Source organism: Strigops habroptila, chromosome 3 (assembly GCF_004027225.2).
Source record: "Strigops habroptila isolate Jane chromosome 3, bStrHab1.2.pri, whole genome shotgun sequence".
Taxonomy (NCBI): domain Eukaryota; kingdom Metazoa; phylum Chordata; class Aves; order Psittaciformes; family Psittacidae; genus Strigops; species Strigops habroptila.
The window spans coordinates 66,359,530-66,375,649 of NC_044279.2; the positions used below are offsets into that span (position 1 = coordinate 66,359,530).

Below are 16,120 nucleotides of genomic sequence, written 5' to 3' on the forward strand. Positions count from 1 at the left end.
TCTGTCCAACCTGACCTTGAACACTGCCAGGGATGGGGCATCCACAGCTTTTCTGGGCAACCCGTTCCACTGCTTCACCACCCTCCCAGTAAAGAACTTCTTCCTTATATCTAACCTGAACTTCCCCTGTTTAAGTTTAAACTCATTGCCCATTGTCCTATCAGTACAGTCCCTGAGGAAGAGTCCCTCTCTGGCATCCTTGTAGGCCCCCTTCAGGTATTGGAAAGGTGTCACCTTTATTTTGTGTTGATTTAGTAACAGTTACCAGAGTAAGTGCAACACAGATTTGTAGCAAAGTAAAGTAAAAAGGATTCAGATACTTGTCAACTGCCTCTTAGACATGCCTTGCTGTCATTCCGGGTACATATTGCATACCTTTAAAAATGATGACTGATTGAAAGTATCGCTGTACAGCAGCGGTATGTTGGAAATGATTTTATAAAGGTGGAAAAAGTTTCTCGAAATCATTCCTGAAATCACTGTTAATGCCCCTGTAAGAAGCTGAGAACTGTGGTCTGCTACAAGCAAGATTTGAAGCTTAAGATGAAAATAAAAAGCAGGGAACTCCTTCAAATCCTTTCCAGCTGCAGTCACTAAGAATGTGTTTGGTCAGCCTGCCTGAACCAAACAGGAACTCTGCTTGGAGCACCAAGGCAGTGGGGAGATGCAATAAATCCAGCCCTTATCGAAATTCTAGCCACGCTGGCTTTGGGAGGGTGATAAATGCGTAGGACAGCTGGAAACTGCACAGCAAGATGTGGAGAGCATTGAGCCTTATGCAATGAGATGGTAAAAGTGAATGTTAAGTTGCAAGGTAAAGGCAATGAAAGTAGCAAGGACTTATTGAAAACCAGAAGTATTTGTCAGGAGACATGCTCTGAATGCCTTTGAAACAAAAGCCCTGCTGCAGTGAATAGTTTTAATCCTAGATGGGGCATTGTGTCTCAGTTGGAGGCTTTTCAGAGGCCAATTTTTGGCAGTCTCTATATCATATCCCCACCCCCACTCCCCCCAAAAGAAAATGCTGTTTAATGCTAGGTGCCAGAGGGAACTGATGTGGGTCTTAATATTCAAGGAGAGCAGCCATCTCTGCCCATGCTGGTCCTGAGACAGTTGATGTCACTAGTCAGCCTGGCATCTGCTTTTAGTGGATGGGTGATGTGCCAGCAGATCAAACTGTTGCCTTTGTTTCCAGGTTAATTCAGGCCATGCTCAGTCCCGCAGCAGCTCAAGTCACCTGCCAGGCAGTGGGCACGCTGTGTGCTCCCTTGAGGAATAAGGGGTTTCCTACTGCTGGTCTGTGATAATAGCAGTGGAGCCTACACAAATCCAAATTATGTATTTGAGAAGTAGTTCAGATTTTAGTGGGGTGGGAGGTGAATAGCACATTCTGTTTACTTCTGTCAGCTAATGGTTTAACTTTTCCCTTTATACAGCTGGGAATTTACTTAGCCAGGTCTTGTGTGTGTCTCTGCAACGGCATTATCAGAGCGAAATACCATAAAGATCAAAATCTAGACATTGTCAGAGTATTGATAGCATTGCATCCCATTATCTCTGTCAGCTTTCCTGATAGCCTCTTAATGCAGGAGATAGGCAGGAGATAGATGCCTGAGCTTTGCCCAGAAACATTCTTGGGAGAGACTGTCAGTGCATGCCAGTGTCTGAGAATACCTGCTAAAGAAGTGGAATCATCTAGCAGCAACCCTACCTAATGCTGATGAACCCCCAGGTGAGTGTGTGGTACTTCTGCTCTTCAGCTCTTGCTACAAGCTGGTGATCTGCTGGTGCAGCTATAAACCATTATCCAGGTTTGTATCCATACTGGTAAGGTTTGAAGGCAGCTGGGTGGGTTGCTAGCTCTCTGAGCGTTACCTCACACCATGGCCTTCTCTGTAGTTTGCAACCAAGATTGTCAGTCCTGGCTGACTACACAATTACTGTTGTATGAAAGGAGACCTGTGGAGTAGCTTGCCAGACAGAATTCTTTGCCCTGTGGAGTGGACGGACTTCCCTGGTAATGAACATGTGTCTGGAGTGCATGTGGATTGTGGAGGAGGGAAGAAGCTGATGTAGTCTTGCTCTGATGCCTTAATCCTAGGGCTATGACTCATTGTGTTTGCAGGGGGAAAGTAGGTGCAGAAGAAATTAGATTGTAAGTGGTTTTCAGAAGAATCAAGAGCTTTAGGAGAGTGCTTCCCAAGATGTTTATAATGCTTTAGTGCCCTTTCCTATCTGGTATTTTTTCAAGTTGCATTTGTTAGAAGGGAATGGATGTCAGGTTGCGGATTAGATGGTAAAGATGTAATACAGTGCTCTGGAAGGGTCCTGCCCTGTTCCTGAATGCGCATGTGTGCACAGGGAATTGAAGGCTAGAGCACTGATTTCCCCTGGCTTCCAGTAGGAATATACTTGGAATGTTCACACCCTAGGATTTAGGGGTGTTAGAAAACTAGAGAATACACAAAACTGAACAAATAACAGATAATGGCAGAGAGCACACGGGAGCAGAAGGGCTATTCGCAACTTAAAGGTTGGAGTTTTTCCTTTCTTTCTTGCTGACTAAGGCAATTCTAGGAAGCTGACAGGCCAGATTCCTGCTTGGAGCAGGAAGCAGACACTTTTTTGTGTAACTCCCGCTACACAGAGAGTGCTGCTACACAAGCAACACCTGAGATTTACGTAAAAAGAAGCTTGCTTTGTCCTAAGAAACAGTTGTTCCAAGTCTGTATCTCCCTTGCTCCAGTGATCTCAAAGAAATACAATTGCTTCATGTGCTTTTTCCTTTTTTTCCCCCCTGAGGCCTTCCCACTGCACCTTGGGAAATCCCTGCTCCCTGGAAAGTGAGGCCAAATGAGGTCAGGACACATTCCCTTTCCAGGCTCTTTTTGCTCCCCCAAACCTCCCTTCCCAGCAGGGGAGGTCTCACCCCCTCACCCTTCTAGGGCTGCCTGTCTACTTCCAGAGAAGCTATGAGACTGCAAACTGCCTCACTGGAGCTTTTCCTACCTTGCAGCTCAGCATTTCCTTACCCCACTGTGGGGAAACACAGAGCTGCCATTTTCCACCTCGAAGCCAGAGCATCTTCCTTGCAGGTTCAGCATCTTGCTGCTGTCCTGTCAGCCCTGGTTGATCCACCAGAAAAATAAGATTGCCTTAAGTTATCAAAACTTGCAAATGACTCTTCACCTAAATTTTTGAGGAAAAAAAAAAAGGTTTAAGCCTAAAATAAAGAGACTCAGTGTTGTGATATTTTGCAACTGACCAACAGAACAGGAATGACTTGTAGGCAGATCAGCCTCAGTATGAAGATTGCTTCGGGCAGAATCCCATCTTCCTGCGATGACGTCTAAAAACTCTTACTCATGTTTTGTCTCAAAGCCCAACCAAGCACTGAGACAGTTCAGTATATGAGTGCTAGGGAGCACGTTTCCCATATGTGAGCTCCTGTGTCTGCAGAGGTAGCTCTGCACTGTTAGTGTCTACCTTGCAGGGCCCTCAGCAGGGCAGCCAAGGGGAATGTTAGAGAAGATGGGCATCACAGGTTGCTCTGCTTCCTCCTGCCCTGCCTCAGGCTGCCAGCGGCTGCAGAAGCAAGAGACACAAACTGCTCCTGCTGAGCATCGCTGGGAGCTGGCGCGGTCTGCAGAGCCTTGCAGGGCTGCTTGCGACCAGGCAGCATTTCAGGGATGGGCTCTGAGGTGCTTCTCCCAGGCACAGCAGCACTGCATGCTGCTCTGGCCCCAGAGCTCCTTGTGCTGAGAAGAGGGCTGCCTAGGGTGTTTGAAGAGGTATCTCCTCCTGGCAGGGCAGGGGCAGTGTTTCTGATTTTTGGAAGGTGGCAAAACTGAACCCATGTTTTTATTTCTTACTGGTGCTTTTTGAAATGCCAAAGTTTTCACTTTGTCACATCTTGCTTAGAAAACTGGCTTCTGAGAAACATCTGAAAAACCCTTCCTGCGTTCTGTCCACCAATGACTATCTGACTATCGGATTTTTGCCCAGAATGGAAACTTTGTACTCTGAGTAGTTACCAGCCTAGCAGGTCTCCTGAATGAAAAGGTATCCTTTTACTTCGTTTAGAGTATGTAAGTAAGTATGAAGAGACGCTTTGAGAACACTGCCCAAACCTTGCTGGGTTAAAACCAGGTTGGTTTATTTGGTGGAAGAATCAGTTAAGCAGCTACAAACCTTTCTCACCTCTGAGTAAAGCTTTTCCTTTTTCTTGCCAGAACATCCCCCTTGCAGGCACACAGAGTGCAGGGGTATGTAAATCCCAGCCTTCTCGATGTTTCAGATTTATATCTGCACCTCAGAGGAGTAGGATGTGCAGAGCATAAGGAAAGACCATCATCCTGATGCTCCCACTATAAAGCTCCTTCTCTACCCCCCAATCTACCCCATACCTAATCAGTCTGCTGATCTTATGATCTGTGCTGCTTAAGCAATACTGGTATCATTACTACCCTGAAATTCTGATTTCCTTTGGCATATGGTTCTTGATAAGAAAGTGCCCTCTCATTAGCTCCTTGCAAGAACAACTGGTGAGTTTTATTTTCTTGATGCAAACTGTTAATTTTCACACCAGGAGGTCAATGACTAGCCTTCAGAAGAGCAGTGATTCCTGCTCTCTCCCTAACACGTGCTCGGGCTCTGTTCCCGCAGTTACTCTGCAAGGGTTTGTCCAGGCTGCCCAGTTGCTGGCAAAGTGGAACTAGGGAAGAGCCCTGAGGGAAACGGTGGTACCTGGTGGGATTGAGGGAAAAGTAGAAGAAGATGCTAAAAGGACTGAAGTCTTCAGGGTCCGAAGTCTTTGCTTGCTACTCAACTCTTGGTTATATTATATAAACAAGAGTTTATTTATAGACATATATATGTATCTATACATACATGCTCACAACTGCATAACCTTGCAGTGCTTTCATTTTTGCTCATAAATGAAATGGGGATAGTTTTGAATTCTGAGCAGAAAAAAACCCTGTTCCTTGCTCATGTGGGCAAAAGGGCCAGAGTGTTTAACAGTGGCAAGTTACTAAGCAGGAGTCAAGGCAGAAGTAAGATGCAAAGCACTGCTGATCTGCCTGCCTGGGCGCTCCTGCTGTGCTTGTGCATGCAATACAAATGCCTGCATGTTCTTGGATTTGCTGTTCCAGGCAGCAAGTGCACACCTCAGAAGCACTGCTGTTTCCATCCTGGTCCAGGGGAAAACCATTGGCACTGGACATAGCCGAGACAGTGGTGATGGGAACTGGCAGCTCTGTTGCTGCCCCTCTGTTATGTGATTAGGAATTCATGTTACAGTTAAAGCAGGTCTGAGAGCACAGTCCTTTTGGTCTCAACTTGTCCCCACCTGTGCTCTATCACTTTTTGTCAGAGGTGCATAGAGAAGGAGTCACAGCATGCTGTCAGCTTATGCACTGAGTGCAGTGCAAGCATCACCCTCAGCTTCTGCGTGCAGAGGAGCAGAGGGTACAGAACTGGTATCTGCAGGAGAAGGTTCTCCAGCAGTGTGAGCATGCTGTCCTGCATTCAAGCCAGTCCCTGGGCTCCACCTAGCACAGGAGTGTCACCCATTTATCTCCTGTATGCAGAGCATGGTGTCCGCAGACAGACGTATCTTGCACCACAAACAGCCTGGACTCAAAAGCGAGGCCCCTGCCACTCTGCAGGTGTTCAGTGGGGACAGGGCTTTTCTTGCCTCCAGGTTCTGGTCTTTCAGGTCATTATTTGGGAGCGGGTACTCGCCAGGGAGGCTGCATCTGAATGAGGCTGTCCAAATGGCTGCAGTAGGATCTTCCGTCACTGTGGGAACTGCAGGCTCTTGTGATGGTTTTTGGCTTCTGCCACTGCAGTTTTAAAATACATGTGCCTTTCTGGGAGGGAGCTTAGTGCTCAAGCAGGAGTCAGTCCTTTGTGCTTACTTTGGCTTCTTTCTTCACTGAGCAGTCTCCAGGTTCCTGTAATGTGCCAGCCAGTATCAGCCTCTATTTATCCCTTTTCTGTGCATACTCGTGACAATTTTGCTTGCTACAGCCATGGTCACTTAAGCTGAATAACATTTTCAGGCTGAAAAGGCCAGTAGCAGGGTGCTTATCAGATAGAGGAAATGTACTGTATTTGCTCTGGCCTTTGGTTCCCAGATAATATAACGGCAAATTGTGTTCCTGGAAGCTGGGAGGTGGCTTGCAAGATTACACAGCCCCAAAACACATGCAGGCAGTTTGTCACATCTGAGAGAGGAGCAGAGAGGGAGGCAGAAGTGGGCAGCAAAGGGCAGACGTGGCTGATGGCTTCTTTAGATGGGGAATGCTGAAGCAGCAGCAATTGTGCCTTGGCTACTCTCCTAAAAGCACTTTTCTAGGTTAGGAACATAAGTTCATTTACTAGTTGCTGTTACTTGCAGAGCAGTAAGAGACTGTGCCATGTCTACCAGTAACCATTTCCTTCTCCTCTTTTCCCCTCATCATTCCTGTAAACCAGTGCCTTTGAATTCCTCCTTCTTTTAGGTTTGAACCACCTCCCAAGGTGGCTGGGTACTTTGGAGGAGGGAAATCTAATAAACACTTGTTCTCTGCTCAGCTGGATGTAGACACAAAGCAAGACCAGACCTGGGATCAGGTCCTGTGGTTCCTACAAGAGCAGGCAGGACCAGCACTCCTGTGTGAGGTTGTGTGGGATGGGGTCAGTTCTTGTGCACATCTGACCCCAAAAGTGCCAAAGTACCTTGTTATTTCGAGAGGAAGCTCATTCCAGGCTTGCTTTGTTGATGCTACGAGCACTTCACTGGGAGCGCAGTCTCAGCTGCTGGTGGAAGACTGGGACCAAGCTGAGGACAGAAACCTTGGCAAATGTTATAAGGTAAAGATGAGCAAAATGTGACATAAATGTCAAGAGAGGAATTGGTAGCCTTTAGGATTGTGATTTTCCAGCCCTTGTCCTGGCTGGAGTGTGAGTTACACTGACAGAGACCCCCCTGGTCCAGCACTCTTCCCCAAAGTGTGTGTTGGAGAGCGGTGTCTAAGCCAGCCGTGCACCAGCACTGCACTGCTTTGTGCCAGCAAAGGCAGCCTGGCAGCCTGCCTGGCCCTGGAAACTGCTCCAGGACCTGCTTGGGGATGCGTCGCTCCAGCACGGGCTGCCCCAGCAAATGGTGGGGCACAGCCCAGCTGCCTGGGATGGGGCTGGGAGGAGCGCGGCTGTAACGGCTGGTGCCATCTTCAGCCCTGTGCTCTGGGGGGGGTGGTTACTGAAGAGGCAGCCTCCTCTTTTGTACCTCCAGCGGGGGAGGCCACCTACAAAATAACCCCCTTGTGCCATCTTGGGGGGTGGCGTGAGAGCGATGCACATGGGATGGGCGCCAGCATCAGTGCTGCCACTTGCCAGCACTCGTAGCACTGGGAGGAAGATGCTCTGCAGCTGCCCAGGGAGGTTCAGCTTGCATGACTCTGGGTGGCACGTGCTGCTGGAAAAGCCCTTCCCTGGTGCCCTCCTTATTCGTATAAATAAAACTCAGGTATGTGTATTCGGTCATTTTTAAATGGCATTATCTCAGTAGATCTCAGGGTGAGATAGTTTCCCTGTTACTACAGCATGAGTGTTATCTAGGCTTTTTCCCTTTATTTTTTTAAGATTCACATTATTCCACCTTTCTTATTTGTTTCTTATGAATCTGTTTCCTAAGGTTTTGTTTCTGACTGTCCCTGTTCTCCCACTTGGCTTAGATATGTCTACAGACTCAAAATCTTAGGCATCGAGATTTCATCCTTTGCATTTTTCCCCTTTAGATTTTCATTGCCTCTGATGGGCTGTTTAAAGTCCCTCCCAGTTTCTTTGCCTTCTGCAATTTCAAAATGTGTATTGGAAACATCTTTTTCTGTAGTCTTAACTGATCCTGTGTGATATTTGTTGGTTCTCTTCCTATCTTCAGCAAAAAGATTGGTTTTATTATTTTCTTTTTAAATCTCTGAAGTAACATCTCCCAAAACCATATGGACGACTTCTTGTTTCACCCAAGAAGATGTGTGAAGTGACGTTTTACTTTAAATATGCTTCGCTCAGGGTTTTCCAGTTTGCTTTTACACTTGTGTGTTTAATATTTCCCCTTGCTGCTGATGTTTACACTGAACATTTGTTTTCATTTTCAGCTTATTGTGTTCAGCACAGTCTTATCTCACTGGGCGGAAGTCAAATAATGTGTTATTGATTACACTGCTTCATATCATAGTCTATTAGTTCCTACCAATTAGCTTGTCATCTTGTTGGTAAGATTATTACCGTCGGTGCACTGCAGTGATTGTTGGTTATCCAGGGATATTCAAGCATTGATGCAGGTGCACACAATAGTTTTGAGAATCTCTAGAAATGTTTCCTTATTCAATCTCCTCTCTCCTTACACCAATCTGTTCCACAAGGTATTATTCGACTTTGCTGTTATTTTTTAATCCCTATATCCTTACCCTAACTATTTAACAGCTAGACTCTGAGACAGTTTCTGCACCAGCGATGTTCTCTTGTTCTCACCATCTCATGTTCCTCCTCTGGAACATCTTCCCTGGTTTCCAACAATCACTGATTTGAGGACTGGAGCTGATTGTTTTATTTGGATCATCCTATTTAGCTGCTGCTGCTGCTGTGGAGCAGCCTTTGTTGAATTTGCATAGCTCCTTTCCAAAAGACATTCTGTGGCAATGGCCACAGGTACCATGTTTAGTTAAGTATGCACAATGGAAGGAAAAAACGTTTCCTTTTGGTTTAAATCTGAATGTTTCATTGGATGCCTTTAGCTGCTGCACTGTGAGATGTGGTGAACAATATACTCATGTTCTCTGTCTTTTCCTTATTTCCTACGCTTCTCTCACCCTCTTTTTATCCTAGGCATCTCTTCCTGAGACAAGGAGTCATGTATTTGATCACTCCTTGGTGGAATCCATTCCTTACCTCTGCCCATCCCTTTTCCCTTTCCATTTTTCTCCTGTAGGAAGTCTGGTGCTGTGTGGGTACACCATAGATTAATATGGTGATGCTGCAGTGTTTGCTGCTTCATTCCTACTGTTTTCCTAATACCTTCTCAAACCGTGTGTACAAGCTCAGGTTTTGCTGCTGCTTTGCAGGCCTTATACAAGAACACTGAACCCAGCAGCATGATTTTTTTTGTTTTCTTTTGCCCCAGATATTTATCCACAGATGTAATAAAATTTTTTTAAAACCTGTTCTCACTTAAATCCAGCTGTAACACATCTACCATCACCACCATCCTATTCTGTTTGCCTTTTTCATGGCCTCAAAGCACAGAACTACCTGCACTAATGCCAAGATCTCCTATCCAAGTGGTCACAGCTAATTTTGCAGCCCAGTGTTGGCTGTGCACAACTGGGGCTGTTTTTCTCCCTGTTGTGTGATTTTGCCCACACTCCCATTGCAGCTTTTGGAGTGGTGCTCTGGGACGGGGCAGTGCTGCTCCTGGGAAAGACCGGTGGCAAAGATCCCTGTGTGTGAGGGAAGAGAGCTTGCAACCTGCCAACTTTCTGAATGAGGCTGTTTTGCACCCTTAGTAAGAAGCAGCAGAGAGTTTAGCAGGGTTTAGTTCCAGCTCAGAGCTCTGCTGCCAACCACTGCTCGTGGCCACGGCACAGCCCAGATGCCCCCCTGGGAACTAGGGTTCGGTCTGCGGGGCAGCATCTTGCCCTATGCCCAAGGAGAGACCCCATGATAGGAATTCAATATGAATTCATATTGAATCTCTTACCTCTTCCCAGCAGGTCTTGGGGTTTCAGCTGCAGAGGCACCTGTGTGTGGTGGTCTCCCCTCTCTCCCATGCTTCCAGGGACAGTGTTGGGCAGGGTAAGGATGGAAAGCGGGAGCCAAGCGCTCCCAGACCAGGCGGGAGAGCAGGGGCAGAGGCAGTGTGAGCCCTTCTGGCAGGCAGGGGGAACGAGCCCCTTTGCACTGGCCATGAAATCAGTCATGTGTAGGTTTTTGTCCAGCCCTGGGGGGTGGGGGAAGGAATGTGGGTTGGGCGAAGTCTAGGATTACACCACTGCTGAATTTTTCCTTTCCACACTTTAAATAGCCAGCACCTTTCGGTCCTGCCTTCGCGTCTCCCGTCGGCTGCGCCCCGACAGCGACGTCCACAAGGTAACACCTCTGCTCCCGCTTCCTTCTTGCCTTGCTCCCCCTCTGTACCCCCCCGGGTCTGCCTGGATGAGAGGTCACGGTGCGTTTTCTGCCTGTTTAATCATTCTCTAGCATGCAGGGGTCCTCCCAGTCCTTCCTTGCGGCCGCTGTCAAACGCCTGCCAGTGTTTCTTCTTCATGTCCCAAGTGTTTCACAGGGGACCATGTAGGGGGAGGGGAGAGGTGGAAAGTGCTGCTTTGCCCTTTTTTCCTCTCCCCGGATGCGGGAAGAGTGTCATTTGCTGCCAGAGCCTTTTCCTGCTCTCTTGGCCAGGGAGTTGCAGGCGGGAATGAATGGCAGCGTTAGGCTGGGGCTGGGGAGCAGCCTCCTCAGGGCACGAGCAGGCTTGAGGGCTGGCACCGTGCAGAGGAAGGTGCCCTCCTTGACACTAGGTCCTCAGTGACTCCTGCTTTGGCACTGGGTGTTACTGGGAACCACAGTCCTCACCCTTTGCCCTGCAGCCAGAAGGGCATCCTACCCACAAGGAACAGGCTCAAGCACCCCCTGAGACTCCTAAATGGCTCCAGCAGAGCTGGTGCCACCCTTATTGCCATACCTACCTTTTCACTGTGCCCTGAGGCACTGGCTGTGCACCAACAGCCACTTGTGCTATGGCCTGGCTTTCCTGAGATGAGAGGTGGCCTCTTGGAGGTTTTGGGGCAAGGTGGGACAGCGGGATAGGTGCCCACCTACTCTGTGCTGATCTTCTCTTAGCAGAGATCTCTTTAGAGACTGGAAAAGCTCTTGCTGTGCCAAAACTTGCTGAGAATAGTGCTGTGGGGAGCCTCTGAAGGCAATGGGCAGATGTGTGGAGGGGCAGACCCTGGGAAGTGAGACATCTCAGATGGCCATCACATCTGCACCCTTTCTTTTCCTGCTATTAGGAGAATAGCACCATTCTGAAAAGTCATGTTTCCTTGCAGCCTAGTAGCTTGCCAGCAACCATTGGCATCATCAAATAAGTTTCTCTCTTCTTTCAGTTTGTCCTCTTCCTAAGTCTAAGACTTTTGTGTGTTTTGTGGCTTTCATTCCATGGTCTTTCAAACCAGACCTTAGTAAGCAGCAACAGCGGAGAAGAGAAACCTTTATAAAAAATATTGTCAAGTATTTGATCCCGCTCCAGCCCCAGGTCTGCTCCCTGTACCTGTCGTGGTGGGAGCTCCAGCATGGCTGAGCCACTGGGTCTTCTGTGCTTAGGGGATGGGTTTCCAGAAGCAGGAGTGTTTTGGGATGAGTCAATTAAAAATAATGAAGCTGATAGTGGTTTTTAAGGACCAGTTTTGGACTAAACAACAAATGTGAAAACATGCTCTCAGTACCTTGCTGCAAGCAGGAATTGGTATAAGGAGCAAGAGAGGAATAGTTCAGTGAGTGTGTGTGTGCACGTGTATGTCCTCTCCCCTCTCTTGCCTCCCATAGCCCAAATTTTTGCCTCATTGTGTGGATTCTGTTGAATGTAATGAAGGAAACCCCTTCTGAAGGTGGGATGGATTACAGAGTCCCTGGCACTGTCAGCAATGGCGAAACGGTGCCTGCACAACCTGACATGGAAAAGGAGAAGGAGGAGGAGGAGGATGACCAGACCCTGGAGCGAGGGCAGTGGAACAATAAGCTGGAGTACGTCCTGTCTGTGGCTGGGGAGATCATCGGCCTGGGAAACGTCTGGCGCTTCCCCTACCTCTGCTACAAGAATGGTGGAGGTAAGTGCAGCCCTGGCCAGCCCCAGGGACACCTGGTCACCTCCATCCCTCCATGGTCCCTCCTGCAGCATCCGTGTCTGACCCTACCACCACTGGCAGAAGCTTCTCGGCAACACCCAAGTCATGAGCCTGAAGAGAGGATGCCAACCAGCCAGCATGGTGCTGCCATCTGGGCCACAAGCAGGGGTGGTTTTGGTCTGGTGGGACGTGGGTAACCAAGCAGTGATGTCCCAGAGGTTCTGGTGGTGGTAGCTGTGTTTCCCACCAGCGTGTGGAGCCCTGGTCCTGCTGGTGAGGTGGGTGTCCATATGCAGGGGGAGGCAGGAGGAGCAGGGACGGGGCTCTCTGAGCAGTGTGCCTCACCCCAGGCACCTCTTGAAGAGCACCAGGCACCCTGTGCAGATAAGACAGTGCGTCCCAGTGGCATAGCAGGGAGCGGAGAGAGAGGCCACAGGCACTGATGTCTTAGCAGGCGCTGTGAGGAGCTGTAGCATTTCCTGGAGGATCAGGGGTCCTCCAAGGGGGTCTCAGCTACAAGTCCTGGTCTGGTGTCTGACCATGGAGGGATGTCTTCTTCCTACCCCCCTGACATCCACCAGAGCTGGAAGCATGTGGGAGAGGGGACCCTGCCACGTATCAGGGCTGTGAGGTGTGTGGATGGATGTGCTTGATGCAGAGAGAGGGAGCGAGACATTGCTTTTACCACTGAGGTGCCAGCACACTGATGCTGCTCAGCAGCAACCAGTGACTGATTCCCCATGAGGCTGCCCTGTGGCTTGGCAATGGAGCTGGGCTCACTTTTGCAGGTGGAAGGTTGCTGTGGGCTTTTACAGCTGTTTGTGGCTGCCTTCTAAGGGAGAAAACTGTCTGAAAACCTGAAAGCCCGAAGTTTCAGTTAAGTTTGGCTCAGTGGCACATGGAGGGAGGGAGCTGCCCGCCCTGTCTGGTGATTAACTGCTAATTGGGATCTCCAGCAGCACCGGGGAGAGCGAAAATGGTGCTTGGCTGGGAGCGGATGGGGAGTGAGCGCTGGGGACCCGGGGCTGAAATCCCCTGGCTTGAGCTTGGGGTAGTCTCATGGGCCTCACTAAACTGCATAAAAGAGGATTAACCACTGTTTAGCTACTTTCATGCTGTGTTTTGCTTAGTGCTTGTTTCTTTTCACTAGGTGGTCAGGCATTTTCTTTCCCTGTTGAAAAAGGAGGATTTTTCATATTTTCCTTTTCCAGAGGGAATGTTTCTTGGCTGCTTGCTGAGCTGTATCTGCTCCCACTGCTGCCCTCTTCCCGGGTGCCATCCCATCGGAGGGAGCGGGACCCAGAAATGAGCCTGCAGCAAAGCCCTGTGAAGCTGCAGAGACTATGAGGAGCTTGAAGTCTCAGGCAAATGTTTCATCTCTGATCCCCTTCCCATGAGGTTGGGGAGCAAGGATGGGGCATGAGACTCTTGTGCAGAGAGGAAAGCATTTCTTGTACGAGTTCTGAGGCATGGCAGCGCGATGAGGCTGTGCTGGACTTGAGGCTCCCTCCTGCTTCGTGGATTCCAGCCTACTCTGGCTTGGTGCTGTATAAAATCCCTTGTAATGCCTCAAGAGTAGTTTTAAAGGCTGACAGACATTTTGTCCTGTATTCCTTTGGGAAGGCTGATGCACGCACTTGCTTCTCGGGTACTTCGGTAAAGGTTTGAGGCCTTTATTTAATTTCCAGCTCCAGGTCAGCCGTGGCCAGCCTACAACCTTTAGCTCTTGCACCAGCATTACTGTCCGGCTGAAATAGCTCTGCCCCAATGGATGACGCTTTCTCCCTGCACTGAATTGTGTGTAGGCAGCAGTGATAACCCTTCTCAGCTCTTGTTGTGCTTGCCTAAATATCAGGCTCTTCCCCAAAAAGGTATCTGCAAAATCTGAGTTATGCAAAGAGGGGCAGACAGTCACTTTTCCTTTCCTTAGGGATATTTCTGTGTAACAAAGAAAGAGTAGCCTCTGACACGTTTAGCGCTCAGTGTCCAATACTAAGGCCTTCTGTAGTGGAGAAAAAAGAAAAGAAGAGTTAAAAAAGGTTTGTTTTGCTCTTGTTTGCTCTTGCTTTTGCCTCCCGTGGCAGGGTCAGGCCCTCCCTGGGCCTCTCCGATTGGGAAATACCAGGGAAGCCTGTCTGGTGGTGTGGCTGCCGGTGCCGCAGCCCCTCCCCAGCGCACCCCAGCCTGGACAGACCCAAGGGCCCACCGCTGCTGGGTCCCTCCCCGGGATCCCCTGGCTGCAGTTCAGTCAAACACAGACCTGTATATGAGAATAATCTCTTGGAAATAGGCTCCACTTTATGGAACATGATTGCATGCTAGCTGGGAGCTCATAGAATGTTTTAGGTTGGAAGGGACCTTAAAGATCATCTAGTTCCACCCCCCCCCGCCATGGGCAGAGACACCTTCCACTAGACCAGGTTGCTCCAAGCCCTGTCCAATCTGGCCTTGAACACTGCCAGGGATGGGGCAGCCACAGCTTCTCTGGGCAACCTATGCCAGTGTCTCACCACCCTCATAGTGAGGAATCTTTTCCTAACATCTAGTGTAAATCTCCCCTTTTTCAGCTTAAAGACGTTCCCTCTTCTCCTGTCACAACATGCCCTTGTAAAAAGTCCCTCCAGCTTTCTGGTAGCCCCTTTAGGCACTGGAAGCTGCCCTAGGGCCTCCCCAGAGCCTTCTGCTCTCCAGAACAAGCTCAACTCTCTCAGCCTGTCTCCATAGGAGAGGTGCTCCAGCCCTCTGACCATCTTCATGGCTTCCTCCGGACTCGCTCCAGCAGGTCTATGTCCCTCTTGTGTTGTGGGCCCCAGAGCTGAACACAGTACTGCAGTGGGGGTCTTACCAGAGCAGAGTAGGGGGCAGGATCACCTCCCTCGCCCTGTTGGCCATGCTCTTCCTTCTGATGCAGCCCAGCACACGGTTGGTTTCTGGGCTGCAAGCGCACACTGCTGGGTCACATTCAGCTCCTCGTCAACCAACGCTCCCAAGTCCTTCTCCTCAGGGCTGCTCTCAATCCAGTCTCTGCCCACCCTGTATTTGTACTGGGGATGGTGTTGACACAAGCATTTCTCTTGCTATTTGCCCTCACCAACTTCTATTTACTGGTAAAGGGAGAACATGTGGGTAGATGCTCATTGTTCCCCGCGGCTGCCAGGTACCAGCATCCCTTCAGCTGCTGTTTGTCCACAGGTTGTGGCCAAGATGCTCTCCCTGTCTTTTGCTGATTGCACTTTTGCAAGAAGGGGAGGGCTGTGGCTCTGTACCTGGCTGGGATGAACATGAAGTGGGACTTCTGGCTAGTCCCTAAAGCACCCCTTCCCTGTCCGTGCCCCTGCATGCTAGCTAGGCTTCTTAATGAAATCTCTTGGGTTTTCAATTTATTTGTGCATCAGGATTGTTATTTCTCATACACCCCAACTGACATGACCCCAGAGCCCCTTAGCATCCCCCCGGCACAGAACAGGCCTATGCAGGGAAAACATGGTTAGTGGCTGGCTGGCTGCGTTGCCATCTCTGACCCTGCATGTCCCTCTGAGCCCACTACAGCCCAGCTGCTGCTATCTGCTTGGGTCTACCCCTTTCCACACCAGCTCCCCATCCTGCCCTGTGTCACTGCCTTTGTAGCAGGTCTTGAGCAGCTTCAGTGGCGCATGTGTGCAGCCGGGAGCATGGACCATCTTGCAGGGCTGTCTCCTGTGCTCTGCAGGGTAAAAAGTCATTACTGCATTTAACATCAGCCTCAGGTAATCAAAAGCCTGATGCATTTTGTCTCTCTCCGCTTGCCTTCATGATAGGGCTTGAACAGGAGGGCAGCCCTAGCTGCTGGTGTGAGGTACATACTTTCCTGCACTACTTGCTTTTCATTTGCATGTCTGCTGCTTTTCAGTGAGCAAATGATTTAGCAAACCCACAGACGGGGTGAAGGTGTCAGTCTTTATGTGCTCCTCAGTGCCTTAGTGTTGTCATCCATGGGCTAATCAACTTACTCAGAATAATCAATATGAGTCACCAACTTGATTAAAAGTTACAATGGTTTTACAGCAGGGTGTTCTCTATTTCTAAATAGCTATTGAGAACTTGTTTCACTCTTTTCTGCACAAATATCAGGTCTAGAAACTTTCCTTTCTATCTTTTCTAAATGTTGAGTTTCTCATGCAATCACATCACTCCAGGAGATGTGAGGAAAATCCCTTTTTCCTGGCATCTGGTCGTCTTGCCCCTGCAGC

At 49.1% G+C, this 16,120-nt stretch overlaps 1 protein-coding gene across 3 annotated transcripts in view; it reads left to right on the forward strand.

Moving 5' to 3' along the window:
* The first annotated feature begins 7,940 nt into the window (after positions 1-7,940).
* The window catches only part of LOC115604837 (sodium- and chloride-dependent GABA transporter 2), a 33,677-nt gene continuing 25,497 nt past the window's right edge, over positions 7,941-16,120 (forward strand). For 2 of the 3 annotated variants that reach the window (XM_030478293.1, XM_030478295.1), the window contains exon 1: positions 11,548-11,873. In XM_030478293.1, the coding sequence (XP_030334153.1) occupies positions 11,633-11,873 (241 nt within the window). In that variant the 5' untranslated portion in view covers positions 11,548-11,632. Of the gene's footprint in view, positions 10,135-11,547; positions 11,874-16,120 lie in introns of those variants that run through there. The other variant, XM_030478294.1, reaches the window with a different exon arrangement.